This window comes from Rhyacophila brunnea, unplaced genomic scaffold, assembly GCF_057557595.1.
Source record: "Rhyacophila brunnea isolate RB1 unplaced genomic scaffold, BYU_Rbru_1.0 scaffold_10, whole genome shotgun sequence".
Taxonomy (NCBI): domain Eukaryota; kingdom Metazoa; phylum Arthropoda; class Insecta; order Trichoptera; family Rhyacophilidae; genus Rhyacophila; species Rhyacophila brunnea.
The window spans coordinates 8,348,473-8,372,822 of NW_028232752.1; the positions used below are offsets into that span (position 1 = coordinate 8,348,473).

The following is a 24,350-nucleotide window of genomic DNA, read 5'->3' on the forward strand; positions in this document are numbered from 1 at the left end:
AAAAATAATAGCATCTCATCCATGTAAATTTAATGCATAAACTTCTTAACTACGATCGTAGCGAGTTGAACAAACATTAAAAGAGTTATTTCAAACGATGTTCAGAGGCGCGATAATCTATCTAAGTATGTGTGCATTCGTGACGTGGTACAAAGTAAGTTGAAAATTCAATCGAGGAAAGTTGTACTTTACTGGCAGCAGTAATCCGGATTAATGCCCAACTTACCGCGGCAAATCGTCAACGACTTTGTCTCAATTCGTGTGCAATAGAAACAAACCGCTTAAACTTACACGGGCATTCGTTCCAATGATTATATTATTATTTATATCTATTACTAAAACGAACGAACTATACAATGCATCAAAATAAGATAATTAATCTTCACAAAGAAAATGAATGCATTACATCAGTGATACATCTTTTTTATTAAACGGTCCAATTTATTTATTTTATAATATAATTAATTTTTTTTTATTCAACAAATAATTCACAAGATTTGAGAATGTAACATTCATTATTGACTGACTTTGTGAAGCGCTCCAAATGTATGAATACTATATTCATCATAATTAGATCACAGAGAGATAAGACTCACAACCTTTGTTAGGATAACTCAATATCACGAGAATTCAATAACAACGAAGTGAAAACGTCGTCTAAATACGAGGGTGGGTCAATAATTCCTTAGAAAAAAGCATTAAAACAGTTTTTATTTTTGTATTTTTTTTTTATTTCTCAACATAATCTCCTTGGAGCTCAATACACTTGGTTAGACGTTTCTCAATTTTTTTTAAACCGTCAGAAAAATAAGTTTTCGGAAGGTCCTCAAAATAAGCATTTGTCCGATCGATGACTTCTTCATTTGAAAAAAAACGTTGTCCACTTAGCCATTTTTTTAAGTTTAGGAAAAGGAAAAAGTCACTGGGGGCTAAATCTGGCGAATACGGTGGGTGGTCGACCAATTCGAACTTCAATTCTTCAATTTTAGCCATTGATCGTAAACATGTGTGAACACGGGCATTGTCCTGATGAAAGAGGATTTTTTTCCTGTTTAAATGAGGCCGTTTTTCTTCAATTTTGTTTTTTAGCTGGTCCAATAAAGATGCATAATAATCCCCTGTTATTGTTTTTCCTTTTTCCAAATAGTCAACGAAAATAATTCCACGTGCATCCCAAAATACAGTAGCCATAACCTTACCAACTGATTTTACGGTTTTCGCCTTCTTTGGACATGGTTCGCCTTTCGCAATCCACTGCTTTGACTGTTCTTTCGTCTCGGGAGTATAGTGGTGTATCCATGTTTCATCTACAGTCACAAAGCGACGAAAAAATTCATCCCGATTGCGTTGCATGAGCGACAACAGGGCTTTAGAGGCCACCACCCTATTGCGTTTATTGTCGACTGTGAGCAAACGCGGCACCCATCTTGCAGAAATTTTTTTCATGCCCAATTTGTCATGTAAAATAGAAATGACGCTACCTTTTGAGATCCCTGTAACCTCAATTATCTCACTCAACTTTAATCTTTGGTCACTTAACACCATATCGTGGATTTTATTGATCATTTCTGGTGTAGTCACCTCTACAGGACGTCCTGAGCGTGGTTCATCCTTTGTTGATGTACGACCACGTTTAAATTCATTTAACCAGTTGTAAATAGTTGCAAGTGAAGGAGCAGATATGCCGTGAACTAAATCCAACTCATTTTTTATTTCCTTTGCTGTTAACCCTTTTATATTAAAATGTTTAATAACAGCTCTAAACTCAATTTTTTCCATTTTTTGTAAACAAGCAATTTTTTTTTTAAATGTACGAGAAACACACAACAACCCGACCAATCTGATTGAAACTTCGCAGCATACTGAATCGGTAGTGCCGCTACATGAAAACAAACCGCTTACAGTACTAGTCGCGCCACCTGTTGGCTTTTCTAAGGACTTATTGACCCACCCTCGTATTTACCAATAAGCGACAACATTAAAAGACGCATTTACTTGAGCATACGATTTTAGTATTTCCGTTAGGTTTTCATTATATATTTTTTAAGATTAGATTCGCTAAGATGTTTACGCATCTATATAATATGTGGATATTATTTAATAATATACTCCAATATCGTAAATGTCAAAATTGGGAGTTACCGTTTTCAACTCTCAGAACTATACTCAACAACGTATCACCTGTTGAGTGTCCAGCATTCTGGTCAAGGTGTTAAGGTGATACATCAGTGAAAGGGCAAATAATTTTCAACTATAGGCGCGACGAAATTTTGGACTCGCATTCTGAGCGATGGTGCCCACAGAACGCGTCGAGCGGGCGAAGTCGGCGTATTCATAACCATAATCATACGTCTCTCGCCGCGCATTACCCTTCACCTATGTAATAAGCGGCCTAAGCAGCACAAAACAATTATTTTTACAGCGTCTCTTATAACAAAGCAATAAAAATATTATAGTATTTCGGGGCTTGTAATAAATATTTACGACGACATTATTCAACCAGCGAAATATAATGACACGGAATAAAATAAAACAATGGGTTCTCTGTTATTAAATAATTGCTTTTGGCCCGTCGATCGACGACGCCTCAAGCAGCGTAATTTTGGTAGCCGTGTTCAATGAATGGACTTCTTTGTATTTTCATTAAATCGTATCGCCGAGAAGCGAAAAACGGTGACTCATGCGGCAGGCGGCGCGCAAGGCATCGTTAAGTCCAGTGGGCGCTGGCGTATTTGATTACGTTGTATTTTTGATGATTTACGGCGCCACTTGTAGAAATTTTGCGCGAGCGCCGCACTCGCTGCGTCAATGGGCTTTATGCCTTAGTGTCAGTGTCTGAGTGATACATGTCACTTTGTTTCGTGATGGCGACGGGCGTCGTAGAACAATAAACAGAACATAAAATGGACGTATGTTGGATTTATATGACAAATTATATTTCGTTTGGCAAGCGTCATTTGCACCCGCGCATCGCCTAGCCACGATCTTTGACCGTGCCTCAACTGAGGTACAGCCTTAATAATGGGTGCATTAGATATTTTAGTTCCTGTCGGTTAACAGGAAGTGGCAAATAAATTTTGTAAATGGCCGATATACTGGATTATTTGTTAGGTTAGGTTTTCATTCTTGAATTCACGAATTTTGCCAAAATCAGCTATGAAAATTGTGCGCTGTTCCCGCCTGGCTTCCTGTAAACAGTGTGAACCGACTTGTGCCAACTTTTCTAAATATGTAATTGGATTGATTTTCATTGAGATGTAGAGGCATTTGAAAAATAAAGTAACACATCTTTTTGCCGAGGTTGATTTGACGATTTACATTAACTAAGTAACTTCTGCGTTATTTTATTAGTACAACGAGTGAACAGTTTATATTCTTGTAAAATGTTCTTGTATAGTATGAGTTTCTTACCTTCTCTCATGTGGTCGTAGGGATCGTTGACATCCTGCTCCTTGTATATCACAGAGTGGAATGTATCGTTGTGGTCGTGTGGAAAATAGTGCTTGGCTTTCTCCACGTAATAGGAGCCGTGGTGGGCATTTATTTTCCCCTCGAACACACCGTCTATGATGGACCCGAACACGGAACTACTCCTGTCACCTGAAAAAAGATAAAAAGTAAATTGTTAAAAAGTGACGAGAATGGTCGAAACAATGGTTAAAACCACCAACTACTGATGGACAACGAAAACGTCGGTTTATAACACAAGCGGACAAAGTAACGTAAAGGAAGTAGATCATAACAAATTTAAAGGACTCCTATGTTGTTTGCTAGGACATCCATATTTACGGGTTATTATCACATTTTAATGGATATTCAAAAGAAATAAAAAAGTATGATATTTCAGTAGGTAGGTACTAAAAACACCATGAACAAACGCCAAATCCCGCAGCTTCATTTATGGAGCTCACTATCCACTGAACCACGGTTGGATGACGCGAAAATCGTAAAATAACGTATGAAATATGAAATTAACTACAGACAAAATCCTATCCCAATAAAAATAACAAAATTCATAAAGTTAAAAGTCTAAAGGTCGTAAGATTGTTATTATCATAATATGATTTCATACATTTCTTTTCTCATAAACCGTTTGATATTTCCGATTCCCATGGCGCTAATTCAAACGTCATCCACGTATTTGTTTACAATACGTATGTATGTTTTGTATGCGTGAATTACTCCAAATTCATGCAGCCTGAATAAACTTGTGCTACTGTGATGGTTGTAGTTTATACGACACGACACCGATAAGTAGAATTATTACAAAGTATAATAAGTGTGTATGGCACTAATTCAGACGACATCGACGTATTTGATTACAAATCGTATGTATGTATGTTTTGTATGCGTGAATTACTCCAAATTCATGCAGCCTGCCTAACTCGTGCTACTGTGATGGTTGTAGTTTATACACACCGATAAATAGAATTAAATTATAATAAGTGGGTGGCTCCGTAGTCCGGTGGTCTAAATAAGAAAATTAAATAAAATCCATAGAATATACTATAATAAATTTAACGGTAATCGGTAATGAAAAAATATTTTTCCTAAGAATGTACTACCTAGACTTATTATTGTCTATAGATCCACTAGTAAAAGTTGTCCGTTGAGTGAGGGAGTCACATGTTAAAATTTGACAATCATTCAATACTTTTTATACTGTGATGAGCTTAGTTCTAAATTCGAACACCGGACGATTTATGTTGGTACATCTATAGTATGGATGGAGATGTGGCGCGTGGACGAGGAAAAAAGCATAGATCTTAGCAACGAACAATATTCACTCAGTTTGATTTTCATAATATTCAATTGAACAGAAACTCCTCCAAAATAAGTCATCAGAGTTAAAAATAGTTATTTGGTCCCGTTTTGCAAACGTCCACCCAATCGCGAGGGCAGCTGTCATGGACGATTAATGGTATTTCCGATTTTTTTCATACACAAGGGATTTTCATACATTGGGCCTACGAAAAAATAAATCGAAATCGAGATTATAGTCTACGCGGGATTTCAATATATTGCATGTTCCTAATAAATCGTTTTGGCCAGTTTATTGATGATATCTGTGGGCGGCCGGACCATATGTTGTTATTCTTTGTATTCGATTCAATTCCTACTCAAAATATCACGATTTACAGCTACATATTTCATGGGAACCTAAAGAGTTCAGGTTAAGCTAATCGATGGATGATCGCCTTATTAGCTTAATCAATTGATTGTGTTGTAGGCAAGCTGACGTCACTCACGTCACTTCATACTTAAACATGGCCGCCTGTCACTAATATATATTTTAAATATTTATATATAATATAAATGAATAGTTATTAATATATGCATACGGCGGTTATAGTCTAGCGATTCAAGGATTCAAATAAAATAATTTATATCGTGTATTAAACATTACGGATACAATCTTATACACTGTAACAATATAAAATATCAGAAAGGAATGGGTGGCGGGATGCATAGCAATAGGCCTTATCATCCCCCGCTAAATCGCCTTAATTACATTTTTAAAAATAAATTAAATTGCAGCTGCGTTGTTTACCATTCATTATGAAGTGGCGACCATAAGGCGCAATGCACACAGACATTCGTCACGACACTAACATTGCTATAAATCATGACGGCCAGCAATGTTGCAAGTCTGTCTCGCGCACACAGCCGCGACAGTGATAAGTGTAATTGTACACCCGATAGTAATAAAATAAGCGGAAATATTTGGTACATTAATTATCAATTAGAACTGTGTGTACTAGCTTGAAAATTGACTCGCTCACTGTAAAATGTACTTCCAAATTTGTTTCATGCGACACATGTCTTTTTGGACCAAAAATATTGCATAAACACTGTCTGCGGCGGTACATTAAATTAAATAGTGTGTTTTGTAAATAAAAAATCACACCGAGAAAGTCGATGTCTTGCAGTCGGACGAGTTTGTGTGTGCGATCCGGCTAAAGGCTCTTTTCAGGTACGCGGCAAAAATCGTCGCATCGTTTCGTGCGACTGGGAACGCCTGCCCCAAAGCGCGCTGATTTTTTAATCTATAAAATATATTTCGGTCTATTTAGGTTGAGTTAAACAATTATTGTTCAGACCACAGAAAAGAAAGTTCCCTGGTTCGGACCGTAATGATGCACCGGAATACAATGATTGTAACAGTACAATACAATAACGTTACCTAAATGAAATTATTTTCACGCGAAAATATATGAAATACATTAAATTTCTAGTTCACACTGATCCAATGAATGTCATCATATGGGTGGTTCACAATAATTATGGATCAAGTCCAATTTTCAGAAAATTCGATTTTTTTATTTCAGTGGCTAGATAAAATAGACTATTGTGTGTTAAACGCCCACATGCTCAGCGTAGGTAAAAATGGAACTTTTATGGTATTTTCGGAGCATAACCCTGGACTCATGTTCCGTTTAAAAAAAATCGGTTATGTACATGTTCAAACACGCGCGTCAACATGATCTTACTCCCTATTTTATTTATCGTTTGTCAATTTATGGCTACGGCCGTATGTTGTAGCTTGGCCACTGGGATATGACAATAGAAATGGCGTATTTCAAAAAAAGACTACCTTATTCTTATTTCAATAATTATTATAAAGCAAACATTATTCGTAGGATGTTTATCACATTTGAATGGTCAAAGACATAGCTTATAATCAATATCTTCAAATGTGTTAATCGTGTCCATTTTTGAATAATAAAATGCCTAATTCTTGTCAGATTTGGGATCACAAAGATTATAAAATATATTTTTTTATCGTAAATATGTCACTATATAATGTTAACATTAATTTTACTAATGGTTTTGTAAATGCGTTCAAAAATTAATAAATCTAAAAAATCTTAACACCACTGCACATGGACGTACTGAAATATGACTATATTCTAAAACATTAGAGCGAGAGGTTTAAAAGAATACTATTTTATGTAATAAAAATAGTTTATGCAGTCATCAAATGTTTAAAATAAATATTAAGGATAATAAGGATTCTAAATTATATGGTTATGCTCTGAAAACACCATAAAAGCTCCATTTTGATCTACGCTGAGCATGTGGGACGTTAATATCACAATTTTACGCATAATTGGCAATACTAGTATTGATAAGACAGCAAATTGAATGTGAATCATATCCATTTTGACAGATCCTTCAGCAGGTATTTGCTAATATTAATAAATCCTAAATATACCTTATGTTTCGACTGTTTATTTAAATTTATCCATGCACTACCATTGAAAACATTCCTGAATTTTACAAAAGGAGTTTTAACTTTAGGTGCAAATATCTCAGGATCAATTTTGATGGACTTGATCATTATTGTGAACCACCCATATGTTGGTCATAAACAATAAAGTTGTGGAACCTCAATGAATTAAATTATGTTGTGTGACAGACAATATCTGTGAAAACTATCTGGGCGCCTCATGTTTCGAGAATTCAATACAGAGGCAACATTATAAATTATATTTGAAGATGGGATAATTCACGTATTATTTGTAAACAGTCTGGATAAGTTCGAGTATCAACATAACACATTATTATTATCATACGGCGTCTACGAAAACAAATCCCGTCTTTCAGACAGATAGAAATGTATGTAAACTCGATGCTGTGAGACTCGCTCCAGGATTATGATAAAGCTCACGAACTTTGAGGCGAAGACGTTTTACAACTCTCCAAGTTATTTATTAACCACGAATGCTAATTAAGTAATTACAATTAAAGAACGTATGGGCGGGTAAGCCGAATATGATTATGTTTCTGAGTGATAAACTACTGCAGAGTTTTTTGGTCGTTTATAGAAGATTTTAATATAATGTTTGATTAATGGAAATAATTCTTAAGTATTTATAGAATTTGCAATATAGCTAAAAGTGTTCGTTTTAAATACAATGGGTTCGCCGTTAAATTGTTAGGAATCAATAAGTTATTTCAATAGCTTTATATATATAACGTACTAATTTAATACACGTATTACAAATAATGCAAGATGTCACTCGCGGATGTCAGTCAAACGGTCGGTCTAAAGATAAATGTCTCAAAGACAAAAGTGATGAGGAACTGTTTTTCGGACCCTGCGATTATCTTTATTTCTGGCACCCAACTCGAGCAAGTCAGCAGCTATGTCTATCTCGGACAGCAGGTGTCCATAGACGGAAGCATGCACGATGAAATTGCTCGAAGAACAAAGCTGGGATGTAGTGCTTTCGGACGTCTGAATAGTATCTTCAAGAGTGACCTACCATTATGTCTTAAGCGTAGGGTGTTCAACCAATGTGCGCTACCCGTGCTCACGTATGGCTGCGAGACGTGGACCCTCAACACGAGAGAAGTCCAAAGGCTAAGAGTCACACAGCGAGGCATGGAGAGGTGCATGTTGGGCATCACGCGAAAGAACCGTAAGAGAAACGAATAGGTTAGGAAGCAGGCAAGAGTACGCGATGTAATAGACGTTGCCAAACAGCTGAAATGGAGATGGGCGGGGCACATTTCTCGCCGAAAGGACGGCCGCTGGACAAATGCCGTCATCCAATGGTACCCAAGGGGTACGAAACGGCCACAGGGTCGCCCTAAAAGCCGCTGGATTGACGAACTGGTAAAGTTCGGCGGAAATACGTGGCAGCGAACGACACAGGACCAAGAGAGTTGGAGAAAGCTTGGGGAGGCCTTCACCCAGCAGTGGATTGACCCCGGCTGATGATGATTACAAATAACTACGACAGATTATCTAGCAGAGTAGACATTATTAATTATTAACTAATGTATGTTTTTAGATGAAGCAATTATCGTAATACAAAGTTATTAAAAATATTACAATTAGTTTTAAATCATATGGAGATATCGGTAAAAATGTGTAGGAAAGTTAAATAAAGTTTGACCCAAGAGTAAGTATCGCGTTGTGTGTGGAAGGAACAAGTTGAAGGTGTTAACAGGTGTTTCGGGTTATGAATGTCCGATCGTGAAACCATCATCAGTGCGTTAAATTACCTATCACCATTAAAACTCATTTAGTGCTAACACCGCGACTGGCGCATTTGGAGTGGTTGGCCATTAGATATAATTAACGTGTTATTTAAATGTGGTAATTGAAAGGTTAGCAGTGATTGTCTTAATTTATTATTTCCCAATTAAATTTCTAATATAGTCAAATAGAAAAGATTGATTTTAAAAAGGTATCTATGTTTAGGTATATACCTAGAAATAGTAGATATGTAAAAATGTAATAGCAACAAACTTATGCAGTTTAGGATACTATAGGATAGAAAGTTTTACTTTGACATTATTATTTGATACATAAGCCAATCACAATTTTCATCGGCAAAAATCAGTGGTCCTATTTCGTAGTTTCTAAAATCAAAATGCATGAATTACAAGATAAAAAGAACTTTTTATATACCACGTTTTTACATTTTCTGTTGAATCATATAAACTTGACAATTCTATGTATTAATAACAACTTTTTATTGTACTTGATAGAAATACTGAATAAAAATTATAGAATAAAGAAATGTCATTTTGATATTTCATGTTGATTTCCATATGTAGTAACGCACGTATATATTAATAATTTAGTTGCTAGGACCACCTCCTTAGCAACCAATAATAGTGAGTAGTAAATATATTACTTTTAACGATTTTTTTCCGAAACATACAAAACTGAATTAACTGAAAATGAATTCAATTCTGCTTAAAGATGGCCAAAAGTATTAAAAGAATGCATTGTCGTGTTCTGATATATTCTAATAGTTTCAAATGTCTAGCTAGTCGGGAAGTTAGTTAAAAATCTTGGACAAACAAGAAAAAATCTGTACTGGACAAACAAGAATACGAGCTAATAAAAACGTGGTAAAAATGAATAATAATTCAACCATTTTATTTCATGTTACTATAGGTCCCAGTGGCCGCGCGGCTTAGGCGTTGGACTATGACGCCGTGGGGCCCAGGATCGAATCCTGGGTCTGGCAAGTACACGTATTGTTTTTCAAATTGAGCGTGAGTCAGGGTATGGACCTAATAGGTTGAGCAAGTGGCTGACATCCATTTCTCGTAAAAAAACAAAATCTGTTAATACAAACCTCTACTCTGTGGAGGCCCATATGATCCTATTAGGATCGGACATGGTCGGAAATAGGTATCACCCATCACATTAAGCACACATTCATGTCCAGTTTTTATTACTAGGTATAGGTAGGTACATTAAAAATATATTTGTTTTAACACCATTAATTGTAGAATTGAAATGTTATAGTAACAAGTTTATGAAAGCTATGAATTCTCCGAGCTCAGGCACCAAACCTTGTGCATGGCTTATTTAAAAAAGATTAGTTGTGCGCAAAACTTTATTTCACGTACATTTTAAAACTATCGCAGAAAAATATTTCTTCATGATAAAAAATTGATGCTGTAATATTTTCGAAAGTATTATGTACTAGACGTTTTAAAATATATTTATTTAGACAAAATTAATTATTACAGAATTGAAATATTATGTCTAAAGATTAAATAATTTTCATTTTGAAAGCAACAAAATAGGACCACTGAATCAAAACACCAAACTTTGTGTATGGCTTGTATACAACAGATTGGCTATGTCCATTGCCGACTCAAGTAGAAAGCCGATACATTCACAACGACTGGTCCTACTTTTTCCGCCCCTCCCATTGTTGTCTATGTATGAACTGTCATTGCGTGTCATTGTTCTATAAAGTGCTCATACTGACGCGTCTGTCATGTTCACACAGGGAATGGTTTGATTTGAATAGATAAGTTACATGATAAATAATACACTAGCATTAACACACCTTCTACAAATGGATCAATGTTACATACTTTTGGAAATCGATATTACCACCGGTTTTTGTGTGAAGGACTAGTCTGGCTACGACAGCTGATGAATAACAGGAATGTATATTATTTATTAATAACACTGATAGTAGTACAATATATTTGATTTGAGAATTTTTTATAATTCAATTTGAAACGAGAAAGGGCGAATCAATATGTCAAGCAATCTGGGATCTGATTTTGACAGCTGAAAAGTGGACCACTCGTTGCTTGTGCAAAAAGTTATGCTCAGGCTTCATTAATCTAAAGATGGCGGTGTTATATCACAAAATATATTTTTTACGTACGTGCCGTATTATAGCATTATTACGCCAACATAATATATTGAATAATTACTTAGGAGTAAATATGTATAGAAAAGTAAAATAAAAACAAACGACGGTGTTGAGGTTAACTTTTCGTGCATAACACCATCATTCATTATTATTTTATTATCGTATGATATAAACACACTGCCACTAAGCCCGTCTGTGACATGAACCCCGACTCGCATCGTAAAATGAATACATCAGCGGGATACTTTAAAAAAAAATGAAGATGCTCCTGTTATTTTAAAAGCACATTGGAAGTTATTTTAAGATTTTACTACTCTGTTCCGTTGTTATCTACGCTACCCCCATAAACTTTTAAGTGCCTCAAGTAAATGTCTCAACAAACACACGGTTCGAGAAATCTTAAACAAAAAATCCTTACTTAAATCGTGAAGGCATCCTGATTAGTATCAGGTCCCGGATCAGAGCTAACTGATAGCGAACGAATGAAGCCATGTCATGAACGTATGTATAGTTTCTGGGTAAAGGATTCAAGAATATTATATATAAAAGAGTAAGTATCAGTGGTGGCTATTCAAACCATTATTTATTTTTTACCTTAAATTGTAAAAATAATTTGAATACGATTCATTTATTTAATTCATTTATTATTTCATTTGCAAGTAATGAAAGTACAATTTGAAAAACTAGCGATATCTTTCAATATGTAGTATGAAATTATTGGTAACTATGTAATTGTAATAATTAATAAATAGTGTATGTATAAAACGATCACTGCCTTGCTTCGAGCCCTTCTAGAGATATTATTGAAGTTAATTTATCACACAGATAAAACTTTCGAAAGGGGTCTATCAAGCCTGTCAGCGCATCCACGTATCTAAAGCCCTTACCATTCATCATCAATCTATATTTTTATCTAAATTCGTTTATTTACCGATGCTTTACCGAACACGGACAAATTTCCGATACAACATTTCACGGTGAAGTGTGATACGGCGAACTGCATTCGTAAAAATTTCCGGATACGGTTCCTGCCCTGGGTTCCAGTAAACATACTTGTACCAAAACATTATTTCGGTTTAAAATGTAATATAATTCTATTTTCGCTGTCGAAGAATGGGGATAACATAATTATAGAAATACTGAGTAAGTGAGGAGGATTTTTTTTATCGTAGATATCACGGATAGTAACACGAGACATACATAAACAATTCCAAAAAATATTCTAATCATACCTGCAACACGGGGTATGACAATGATTATATTAGGTATTGTATTTACAAAACAGCTAAAAAACATCACAGATAAATAATAACGAATAATAACAATCATAATATAGGGGTATACCTATTTACAAGGCAGGATGTATATATTATGTACAAAACATTTTATTTTTGTAAAATTGTTAACTACTTAAAACAGAATTTAATCATGTACCTGGATTAATTTTAAATCTTTCTACGTCACGGTTCTCCAAACTGGGGATGGGCGCGCTTTCCCTCGAGATTAAGAGGGTGAGAACTACGTGAAATATTCATTTAAAAAATTACAGACGCCACTTCAGCAGTTAAAACTGTATTTTTATTTATCTGATAGCAAGATATGCGTGATAATTTCTGGGACACGGTGGTTTGTCAAACCAAACATTATAATATTATACGACCCTACTTTAGGGAGGGCGGTATTATACTACATTCTAAATCAGTACCTATTAACCTAATTGAAGCCTTACCACATTACAATTATTCATCTCCCCCCAAGTTAAACCGAAATTTCAAAATTAAACTATTGTTTATATCGACTCTTCCAAGCCAAAATGGCGTAAGTAACATTTTGGTGATTTTTAGTTAAATATGAAGTAAGTGTGAGGCCTCAGTGCCAGCGCAAAACGCTCAACAGCGCTGCGCCGAACGCTGCCACTCAGGACGTACACAGGTTTACAAAAAAATATCTACAGTCTGGCAAAAGGGCGTTCGTTCTTCATAAATGATAGCAAACAGAGTTACGATTTTCCAATTTGGGCGTAAGTGATAACCCTACAGAAAGCCTATAAGAATATAACCACTAACGTAACGTACCAAAATTAAAATGATTAAAATAAACAAATAAAACATTACGGAGATATAAATAAAATCATGAATAAAATAATGAAAAAAAAAACAAGTCGGTGTTTTCTTTATGAACTTTGTATTTTATCTTGGACAGCAAAACTGATTTAAAAATTCTAATTGCAAATAAATTAACACTACATACTCCAAAACAATATTATTCTACCATAAACGATAGAAAAAGACTCCAATACTAAAAAGAAGTTGTGAAGAAACGAGGTTGTTCTCATTAACAAGAAATTTTTTCACTTTTTGATTTCCTGAATAGTAACAATTCGTCACTAACACCCTTTTAGCTTGGAAAAGTCGATATGTATTTCACGCTATGGATTTCTTAGTACAAATAAAAAAAAAAGTCATTATGATAGTATTAGAATATAATTTTAATTCTTTTCAGAGCTATGTCAATGGAACTGAAGAGAGAATCTATCGTTGGTTTTGACAGACCATATTAACCAATGAATACATGACTGGTATTATTTTTTCTCCATACTTATGGCGTGCAACACATTTTGCAATAATTTCTACTATTCCATGAAATACGATCAGTCCTTTATGTTCTGACTAGAAAGTTTCTTAAAATATCAGTGACAGTATAACGCTTTTCAAATGTATTCTTAAATTCTTGAAAGAACGATATGTCTTTATTAATCTTGCCGGGATTTTCTAGAAAAATGTTCATTTAATCTCGAATTGAATTAGTAGGTACGTACGATAAGTACGGATACAATGCATTCCCCTCATGAATTGACAGCTACAGTGGCGAAGATTCCAAACTATGCGATTATTTAAAGCCTACCTTCTTACGAAAAATAATTTTTAATTGCATATTAGTACGTAGGTACATATATAATCACTTTATTTTATAAAAAATAATTTAATTCGCCAACGGCATCTGTCGTACATGAAGGATAATATAAATGTATAATAAAGGTTTCAAAAATATGCAACAGCGCAACATCTCTCTAATTATTTGCGGTGAATAGTGATGTTTTTTTGAATGAACTTTGTCAAGTGATCTTAGGATGTCTGGAGAAGTCTGTACAAAACGATAGGCGCTAATGCGTAAGCCTAAAATCTTTGCGTATACTATTTATTATTAAAATAATTAACAATTAGATTTTAAAAAATCTATGGCATTCAAACACATGTAAATAATAATTATAGATTGACTTTAAAAATAAAAATAATTTTGATTAAACTAATGATTTTTGATGTGTATAAATATGCAACAGCGCAACATCTCTCTAATTATTTGCCGTGAATAGTGATTTCTTTTTACATGAACTTTATGTCACGGGATGTCTGGAGAAGTCTGTACAAAACGATAGGCGCTAATGCGTAAGCCTAAAATCTTTGCGTAGGCATAATATTTATTAATACAATAAATTATTGAAATTTCACAAGTGTGTTCTTTTTCACCCCAGTCTACCTCGTTCCAAAAGCCACCATTCGTCACTGGACAATAATTAACACCACAAATTGTATGAATTGAAGATTTTTTCTTAATAAAATTATCTTCTTCTTCATTGAACTGTCTGGCAAATATAATATATCTAATTTTAACTTAATATTTTGTCGTTTGCACAATTTAAAAAAGCGGTGGAATTTTTATTAGTCCTGCCATTTGTTTTACTTATAAAACTGCCCTGTCTTTTATGCGTAAATATGCGCGACCCTACGATATCCTTAATAATTGTACGGACAATAGAATCAGTCACGAGTTGTTACGTGAACTTAAATAAAATTAAGCCCATGAAAGGGGAATAAATATTTTTTTTGCCCCGTTAAACGCAAACAAACATAATCAGTTTACGTCGAAAAGCACGTTCGGGCGTTCGGTTGAAGAGGTTTGGTGGACACAGCCTATATTATACTCTGTGTAAGTGTATTTCCATCTCGCTAAAGAGTGTTTATAACTTATTAAAGGAGTGAATAAGTAAAAGGCATCCCGTGTCCTGGGACTGATGCTATAATATTCAAGCGAAAGGGTTGGGATGAAGGTTCTTCACAAAGATCTACGACACAACGGGATAAAGTTGTAGTGAACTGTTTTCACCGTATTTACAGACCAATAACGGATAAGAAATACAGGAATAAGGGAACGCCCGGTTTCATTCGAGTAAGCGCATCGTCGATAGAAAAGTGTTACAGTTAACAGTAATATTATGATTATAAAAATCCCGGAGCGAATCGAATACACGCTTTTAATGTGTTGGGCGAGGGGTCTACATAATATTTATTAATTAGAATCCCTTTTTATTAGAAAGTCTCTGTTAAGTCAGTCAGAGGACACTTGGGTGCTTGTATACCACAGTCTTGGGTATCTGCACCCATGCCCCCCACAGGGGAGGGCTGACAGGGCTCTAACCAGGAGTCCGGGCTTAGGCGGGTCCCGCGTGGCGGATCGACTAGATAAATGATAGAAATACACATCAGAAATTTGTCCTAATCGTAAAAATTGTCCTAATTATGTCCTAATTTTGCAGTTGAGCGATGCAATTTTTGATTATTGTGTGTCGATACGCTGAATACCCTAAATTATACCTTGAACACAATTTGGAAAACGTTACTGTATAGCGTCACACTGCCTTTAACCTTAGTGTTAGGTAAGGGGCCTGCCAAATATCATGGCCTGGGGCCCTATGTTAGAACTTGCGAGTGCAAGCCGCCCGGTCGACATGACGTCATATGACATCATTGTGACGTACTACCGGAGTGATAATAGCATTCGAGAAAATAACGCTGGTCAGAGAGTGGCGTTATTCATTGTCACCATACACATATAGGTGTTTCATCGTAATAATTATCAACGGTGAGCACTGCGCGCGGGCGGCATGCCTCGGCGTGTATTGGCTGACGTCACAATTACGTCATGTCGTCGGCTGACACACGAGTCGATAGTTAGGAAATCGCGGTGCTGGGGGCCCGCTTCATGATGACTACACCTGAGACATTCCAAGGCGTAAAAAAACTGCTGATGTTTCACATCCAAACGTAGAGCCTCAGTGTGATGCGGGGCGGTTGGTTTGAGGGTTCTACGTCTAGATGAGATTTTTAATAATTTCCGTTAATAATGGCTACTTGTGAAATATACGTTTACTTTGTATAAATATTTCTTATTGAACATTTTCAATTGAGAATATACTTTATGTATTGTATATTGTGGAAATAAGTACGAAACAAATATAAGAATAATATCCAAATGTTTGTTATTTGTACAACGTCTTACTACCCACAGTCTACACAGTAAAAACAGTCAAAATAAATAATACATATTATCTAATATTTAAAAATAATATTGTAGGTATATTATTTTCATTCAAACATATTCTCAGCGGTATACGTAACACAATTTTCTAATGTAATGATACTCGTATAATATGTAACATCAACATCCCAGTCGGTTGATTCATGTAATATATAATACACCCGTACTACTGGTAAAATAATTTTGTCAAAATTAACTTATTTGTTACAGATAACAAGCCAAATATTATTATGTGTGATTTTTATTTAAAAGTGAGTAAATTCCCTGCGATGGCCGAGCGGCTTACACGCCGGTTTTAATGTTATGGGTCCCATGTTCGAATCCTGGGTCTTTCAATGTGTGTTTGGAGTCAGAGTATGGTAATACGTAAAATACGTTTAAAAAAAAGTTTTTTTTTCGGTTAGGCACATCTTCAAACACTCGCGTTAGCATGTTCTTACTCCCTACTTCAGTTTTAGTTTGTCAATTTATGGCTACGGCCGTATGTTGTAGCTTAACCACTGGGGAATGCCAAAAGAAATGGCATATTTCAAAAAAACACTACCTTATTCTTAGGTCAATAATTATTATAAAGCAATCATTATTCGTAGAATGTTCACACTTGAATGGTCAAAGACATAGCTTATAATTAATATCTTTAGAATTATCTTCAAATGTGTTAATCTTGCCCATTTTTTGAATAATAAAATGCCTAATTCTTGTCAAATTTGGGATCACAGAGATTATCAATATAATTTTTTATCGTAAATATTTCACTGTAATAATGTCGACATAAATTATACTGATGGTTTTATAAATGCGTTTAAAAAATAATAAATGTAAAAAATCTTAACACCACTGCACATTTATGCACTGAAATATGACTATATTCTAAAACATTAGAGCGAGAGGTTTAAAAGAATACTATTTTATGTAATAAAAATACTTTTTGCAGTCATCAAATGTTTAAAATAAATATAAAGGATAATAAGGCTTCAAAATTATATAAATATCTACAAAGTTTAAGGAATGTCCAGGATCATGCTTTGCAAATAGAATAAAAGCTCCATTTTGACCTACGCTGAGCATGTCCCCCTTAAGTTGGATACATACTTACGTTTACTTTAGTATTTATCCACATAATCATAACCATGCATGTTGTGCATTTATTTATGGATTTTGTTACGAATAGACAAGATATTAATTAATACGAGTGGAGAGAGACCGAGGAGACCTTCATCCAGCAGTGGTTTGAAACAGGCCGATGATGTTTCTATACATAATATATTTTTTCTTGATTTATCTGTATTGGAGTCTGTCTGTAACGCAGCGCAGCACACACGCACAGATACTCTCTCTCTCTGCACTACAGCAAACCACTGCATAGTAACGATGGCGCAATTGGGACCGCGTGGTAGCTCTCTCATGCGATTGTCACGGGATTTTATTTGTTTACCAATGAATATTGTTACCCCATGTGACATGTGGTACTGCCACCTGGTAATTGTTTCTGGTGATAAAATAACTTTGCACTCTATTAACTCTAGTAATTTCGACTTATACGTGGTATAAATGATAAATCTGCCAATCCTAGTAGTATTGACTTGTGTGTCCCGATAACTATCTTAGAAATCGGGAGCATCAGATGTTCGTTCTCCAAAGGAACAGAAATAACCTGCCATTGGTGATGCCAATTGGGAGGACAACTAAATCGCTTCGGATGTTGATATATTACACCTACGTGAGATGTGTATAGGTGGACGTTGTTTTATAATTTTTTAAAATAGGTTTTGCATAGCTCATTCGGTGTACTTCCTTATACCTATATAATTAATATTTTTTGTACTTACTCTTTTCTACTGTCTAATAACTTAATACTGAAATGAGTATTTCTTTTTTTATAGTTTCTAAATGTCATGTTGTGAACGTCTTAAATTAATAATTTGTAATGTTCACTATATGTAAAAATAAATAAAATGAATTCGAAATTTAGTAGTTTTTTGATAGGCGATAATTAAAATATTATTATTTAGAAACTTATTTAATCTCCCAGAATAATGATAACACTGATAATATTTTATATTTGCCTGTAGCAACATCCGGAAAAAAATATAATGAGATTTAAAGACAGTGCTACACTAGATTTTTATGGCATGTCAGTTCCAAAAGGTTGTGCGCCATCGCTGGCTCTCAGAGAATGAGTTGTAAAGTTGTAAACTCTTTCTCGAGTCTCGGGGGAGATCCGTTTTGACCTACGCACTACAAGTTAAGTAAGTTGCCTCTCGGCTCTTCTCATAAAATAACGATTTACGACTCTTCTGCATGCACGTAAATCTTCGCTGTATTAACTTAAGACCCTGTTACCAAAAATTGTAAAACATTAAAAATAATGATAATATTTAAATTGGTTAAATAAAGGCCTAAATGCCATTATAAAAAGGGAGGTAGATACTGGAAACATAAATAATATACGATAAGAACGGCACTGTTTTTCCAGCGACGTTGGAGTAGTCACAGCATCCATCTTCGATGATTTCCACGCCTGGCCAATTTTACATAATTTTCAATGTGCGTTTGATTGCGTGCAAGGCCCAAATTAATAATTAATAACCACAGTTATTCGTAAAAAAATATCTGTAAATAATATTACACAAACACCGTAAGCTCCGCTTAAGACCTTGTCCAGGCGCCTCACCGCGCTTTACGCTCGAGTATCAAAAATGTGCTGCGCCAATATAGCGCGTTTCATTTTGCAGTGAAAAAGCTAGGTGACGTAATTCATTTTTGAATGGGCATAAAAAACAAACGCGAGTGCGAGAAGAAAAGCCAACAACTCAATCATGACACAAAGTTCCTTTGGGATTTTATATGCCGCGATAAATAGCAAGATGTATTCTTGCTATTGTACAACCTAGGTGATGTGTTTATTTTAAAACTGTCATTTCGATCTCAAAGCGGTCGTAATTCATTTTGGAATGGCCATAAAAAACGCCGCGTTGTCGAGAGTCCGGCGATCGCTTGCGTGAGTGCTTGTGGACAACTCAATGAGCTCACGTGTACCTGGAATACGCGCGATTTTTTACGTGCGTGTTAATTCGCGCTATGTACAAGACCTAAGAGCGAAAAGTGTGATTTAATGATGAATCAGGTACCTACATACTTTAATACCTATATCATAGATTTCCCGATGTATATAAAATGGTATGTTTATGTATATAAATAAACAATGCCTTACGGGAGGGTCGCGGTTATTATTGATCATTGTATTTTATATTTAAAAAAAAACCTTTCCGACCTGTGGCAGTTCAAATTAACATACAAAAGGGGTTTTAAATCGGGTGTATACAATATCAAATTAGATTTGGACTTAAAGCGCCCGCTAATCATCAATAGAAAGCATCTACTAAAAGTGTATGTACATATGACGCCTCATTTTTGCCTCCCGAGGGACACTTAATAAACCACGTAGAGTTGTTATTTTTATAACAACATTCGGTCGGCTGGTTGGCCATGCACTGGATGGTGCTTTACGATATTTACTAACTCAAATATTATTTTCAAAAAGTGAAATAAACAGGTCAGTATATATCCGTACAAATAGTCATCAATAAAATGATTAAACACGATATAAAAATGACTTTCGATATTTTGATGTAAGTAAGTGTTTATATTATTAAATTTATATTCAAACGTACCTATTTAATTAAATATTTTTTTATTCAACGAATAATTCACAAGATTTAAGAACGTACCTAACATTATTTTTATTGAACATACATAATTTTGAAAATATATAACAAAAAGAGAAAATCTTTTTTGAAAAAAATACGACACCGGAATCTAACTTGCGTCTCTCGGGTTTCGCGCCCATGCACATTTACCACAATGCTATAGGTATCCTATCTAATTGCGACAAATTTTGAGTAATGACTTTTACAATACTTTTAGAAACGCTTTCCAAATTGAGTTACTATTGGCGATCGGCTTTTTTAAATCAAAGTAGGCATTATTACTTTAATTACTAACCGACGTCACGGATCACTCCAAGAGTTCAAGTAAGTTACAACATAAAAATCTTGGAGTGATCTGTGAGTAATAGGAGAGACACATGTTTGATTCCTGCTGGGTGGCGTATTTTATTCAAAAAAGATTTTTTCTATTGGTTATATATTTTCACAGAAGTGTTTTCAAAATTATGCATGATCAAATGTATTTATATACACATAGACAATAGGCGCTCGGTAATCCGACACCCATATTCTTTCACCTATGCCGGATTATTGCAGTTCTATAGGAAATAATTCTATCACAGATTTGCACAGTAAAAATCTTTATTAGTTTATGTAACTGCCGAGCGATGCCGCTCTGTAATCCGGCAGTTTAATGTAAAACCTGTCGGATTATAGAGCAGGAGAGCTGAGTTGCAAAATGCCGAACTATTGGACGTGCCGGATAACCGAGCGCTTACTGTAGTTAACTTTATCGCCCGCGATGGCCGCGCGGTTTAAGCGTCGGCCAATAACGTTGAGGGTCCCAGGTTCGAATTCTGGGTCGGGCAAGTACACATATCGTTTTTCAATTTGTTTATGAGTCAAAGTATGGAACTAATAGGTTGAGCAAGTGGCTGACATTAATTTCTCGTAAAAACAAAACCTATTAATACAAACCTCTACTCTGTGGAGGCCCATATGATCTTTATTAAGATCAGAAATGGTCTAAAAAAAAACTTTACAAATTACAAATTCAATAGATCCGTTCAAAACATGACATGACAGACAAAGAAATAGTATTAAAACATTACTAAAAAACAAAGATATTATATAAGCAGTATAAAAAAATAATATAAAATACATGAAAGTACGCCGAATAATGAGTCAAGTTGCTAAGTAGATCTTATTTTAACAATTTATAAAACGACGTCCAAAATTCATTTAACTTAACCCGTTAAAGACGTGGGTCACAAGTCATATCGCATCATTTGACATGCAGCTATCCCGACCGGCGAACATAGCAGCATCACGACGCGGCAAACGGTGGTTGGTTGAATAACCACCGAGTGGCTGTTATGCCGTGTTATCACGGCGAGCGGTGCAACGCGCGCGATCGATAAAACAGTGACCTTAATTAGCGGGAGCACCGCGGGCAAGCGGTATCTGCGGATTTAAACAACACGTCCCGGCTCCAGTCCTACCCCGGTGGGGTTGGGTTACACTATTACGCGGGATCATATAATATTTGCATTGTTTTATTAAAACATAAAGGTAAATTAGTGTTTATATAAACAAATAAAATAAAACAATTAGGTGCGTCAATCAAAAATATTCTTTCTGTCAGCTACCTATGGTTGACGATAGCAACACTTTAAAGATTTAGTGATCTATTGTTCTTCGTTTGTAAAGAGAGATTTCTGTAAATTTAGGTCATTCACAAAGGGTTATATAATATAACTATACTTATATTTTAAAGGAAGACAATTAAAAAAGTATTTTTTTAGTCGTCAGAGTTTTTATTTCATTATTGGTTACTAAAGATTAATTAAAAGGGTGATATTATCTAGATTCTAGAGGTTGTGATCGACAAATTCCATTTTAGCCAATTTCTTCGAAATTTCGAGAATTCTCATTTCTCTAGAAATCATCAATGAGAATTTGAGAAATTGTTACTAGGTAAAAATATTTAAGGGAAGTTGCATTGAAAAAGGAGAGCTGTCGACCGGAAAAGGAATTTAAAAAAAAAATCAATTCGCGAGTGAAATAGTTTTTAAGTATATAGTAAGAAAAGTCGAAATTTTGATCTCTCGAATCGAATTCAATCGGTTGAAAATTTGGGCTGAATGAGTTGAAAAAAAATCTCGAGATTCTCGAGAAATCGATAAACCAATTTTGAATTCCTGAGAAAAAATATTCTTGAATTCGAAAAATCGCAAGCACTAGTGTTATGTATTTTATTAAAGCCGTGATATTTGGATTATTAAAATACCTGAGGTTAGTATGCGATGTGAATTTAACATGTCAATGATATTATGTTTACATTGCAGATTTATGATTTGTCATTTTCATACACCAGCAGCCCAAATTCGTAACTATCGACTCGTGTGGTCGAAAACTGTGTGGTATGACAAGTTAGTATCGCCCGTTTCATACCGTATACGATAATAACTATTTTTGAAGCCACTCGCTACGGATTATTTTAACTCGCGAGTGACCATTTGGCAACATCGCCAAAACCGAGAAAATCGATGTCTATGGTACGAGATGAAACGTCAAAAATGAAATGTCAAACGAAATCATTTTTTTTGTTGGTTATGTTTGTGTATAATTCCTATAATATTCGATTGATTTAGTATAATATGATATGGATATATGTACGTAGAATATAACCTTACATAAATGCGAAACCGTGTCTTCAATAACATTTATTTTTATGTAGGTATTTATTCATTACAAACCATTATAAAACTTTAACATAATTAACTGAACTCAAGATAACAGAGTATTAAGTAACATTGTGAATAGGTAATAAAATAATTCGGCATCTTTATTGTTTATAAATTGGTAATTGCCATGTTCTTTCCGTCAGCGAACTCATTCATTTTGACGTTTTGATTTTCAATGTCACTGTCACATACGAAACGAAATATCAAAATAAACATGGAAATCGGGAAATAGGTACATGAATTCACGTTCTTCGTCGTGCAAACGTAGCAAAAGAAAGGAGAGGTTTCAATTAAGTGATCTTAATTGAAATCAGGTAGGTAAGGTTATGTCCGTCTCAACATTATACCTACCTACGACTTTTTAATTCTCCATGGATATAATATTATAAACGTCATAATGTGTCAAAATATAACATACATCTTCTATGTCTTTGATTAATTTTAAGCTATACAACCATATTCATTTTTTCGCATTGTAAACTCTTTACGCTTGTAGGTAGGTAGTAACATTAAACTTACGATAATATACCTATATGGCGTGAGAATTTGTAAAATATATCTCACACTCTTTGTTTAACCGGATATTACGTATAAATAGTGCATCACTGAGTGAAAAAGCATTTTGACATAAGTTAACATAATTATTTGATCTGTTTCGCGGATGATTACGTGATCCTAAAAGTGCAGCAAAAGTAACTATTTATGGGATTGACATATTTTACAATAATTGGGTGAACGATACAAATATATAGCAATGCTTTGGCGAAATATAAAATAATAATATGTAGGTAATTATTCTCGCGAGCCCAATAATAAAATACTATCTTTTCGCAGCCTAACCTTTCACTTTTATTTGACAGTTCAAAACTAAACTGCGTTATCGGCGCGAGACATCAGCATGCTCACAGACTCAACTCGTATGGGGGACTATGGTCACGAGTGCCCTTTGGTATGCGCAATAATGTCGACACGGATTATGACTAATTCAGGTAGTGATAAGTTTCAACGTGCCATATTTCGATAACCTACGTCACGTTTGCGAATAACTACGATGTTTCACACGAGTCGTTAGTTACAGAATCGACCTGCAGCGACGACTAAAATATGTAATGCTGTTTTAATTTCCAAACGTTTATTTTTGCAGGAACTTTTGTAAAATCTCAAGGAACCCCTACCTCACTAACACATACAGGTGCAGGGGGGTAAATTACAAAATATAATGTAAATTAGTACACAGTACATTCATGGGAAAAGTGTAAGGCTGAATCAAACATATCGCTCATTCATTATCGCTTGCTGCGTGCCATACTCAAAATGACTCACTGGCAGAACATTTATTGTCTCAGCAGAACAGTCTTTTACATTTTTACATCTAATCAAATGTATGCAGATACAAAAAAAATACAACTAAA

General features: G+C 34.8%; 1 protein-coding gene across 1 annotated transcript in view; it reads right to left on the minus strand.

The window, feature by feature from the left end:
• kuz (zinc-dependent metalloprotease kuz) overlaps positions 1–24,350 on the minus strand; it is a 513,598-nt gene that overhangs the window by 78,257 nt on the left and 410,991 nt on the right. Inside the window, exon 4 of the mRNA XM_085950375.1 lies at positions 3,412–3,600. Within this exon, the coding sequence (XP_085806501.1) occupies positions 3,412–3,600 (189 nt within the window). The remainder of the gene's footprint in view (positions 1–3,411; positions 3,601–24,350) is intronic.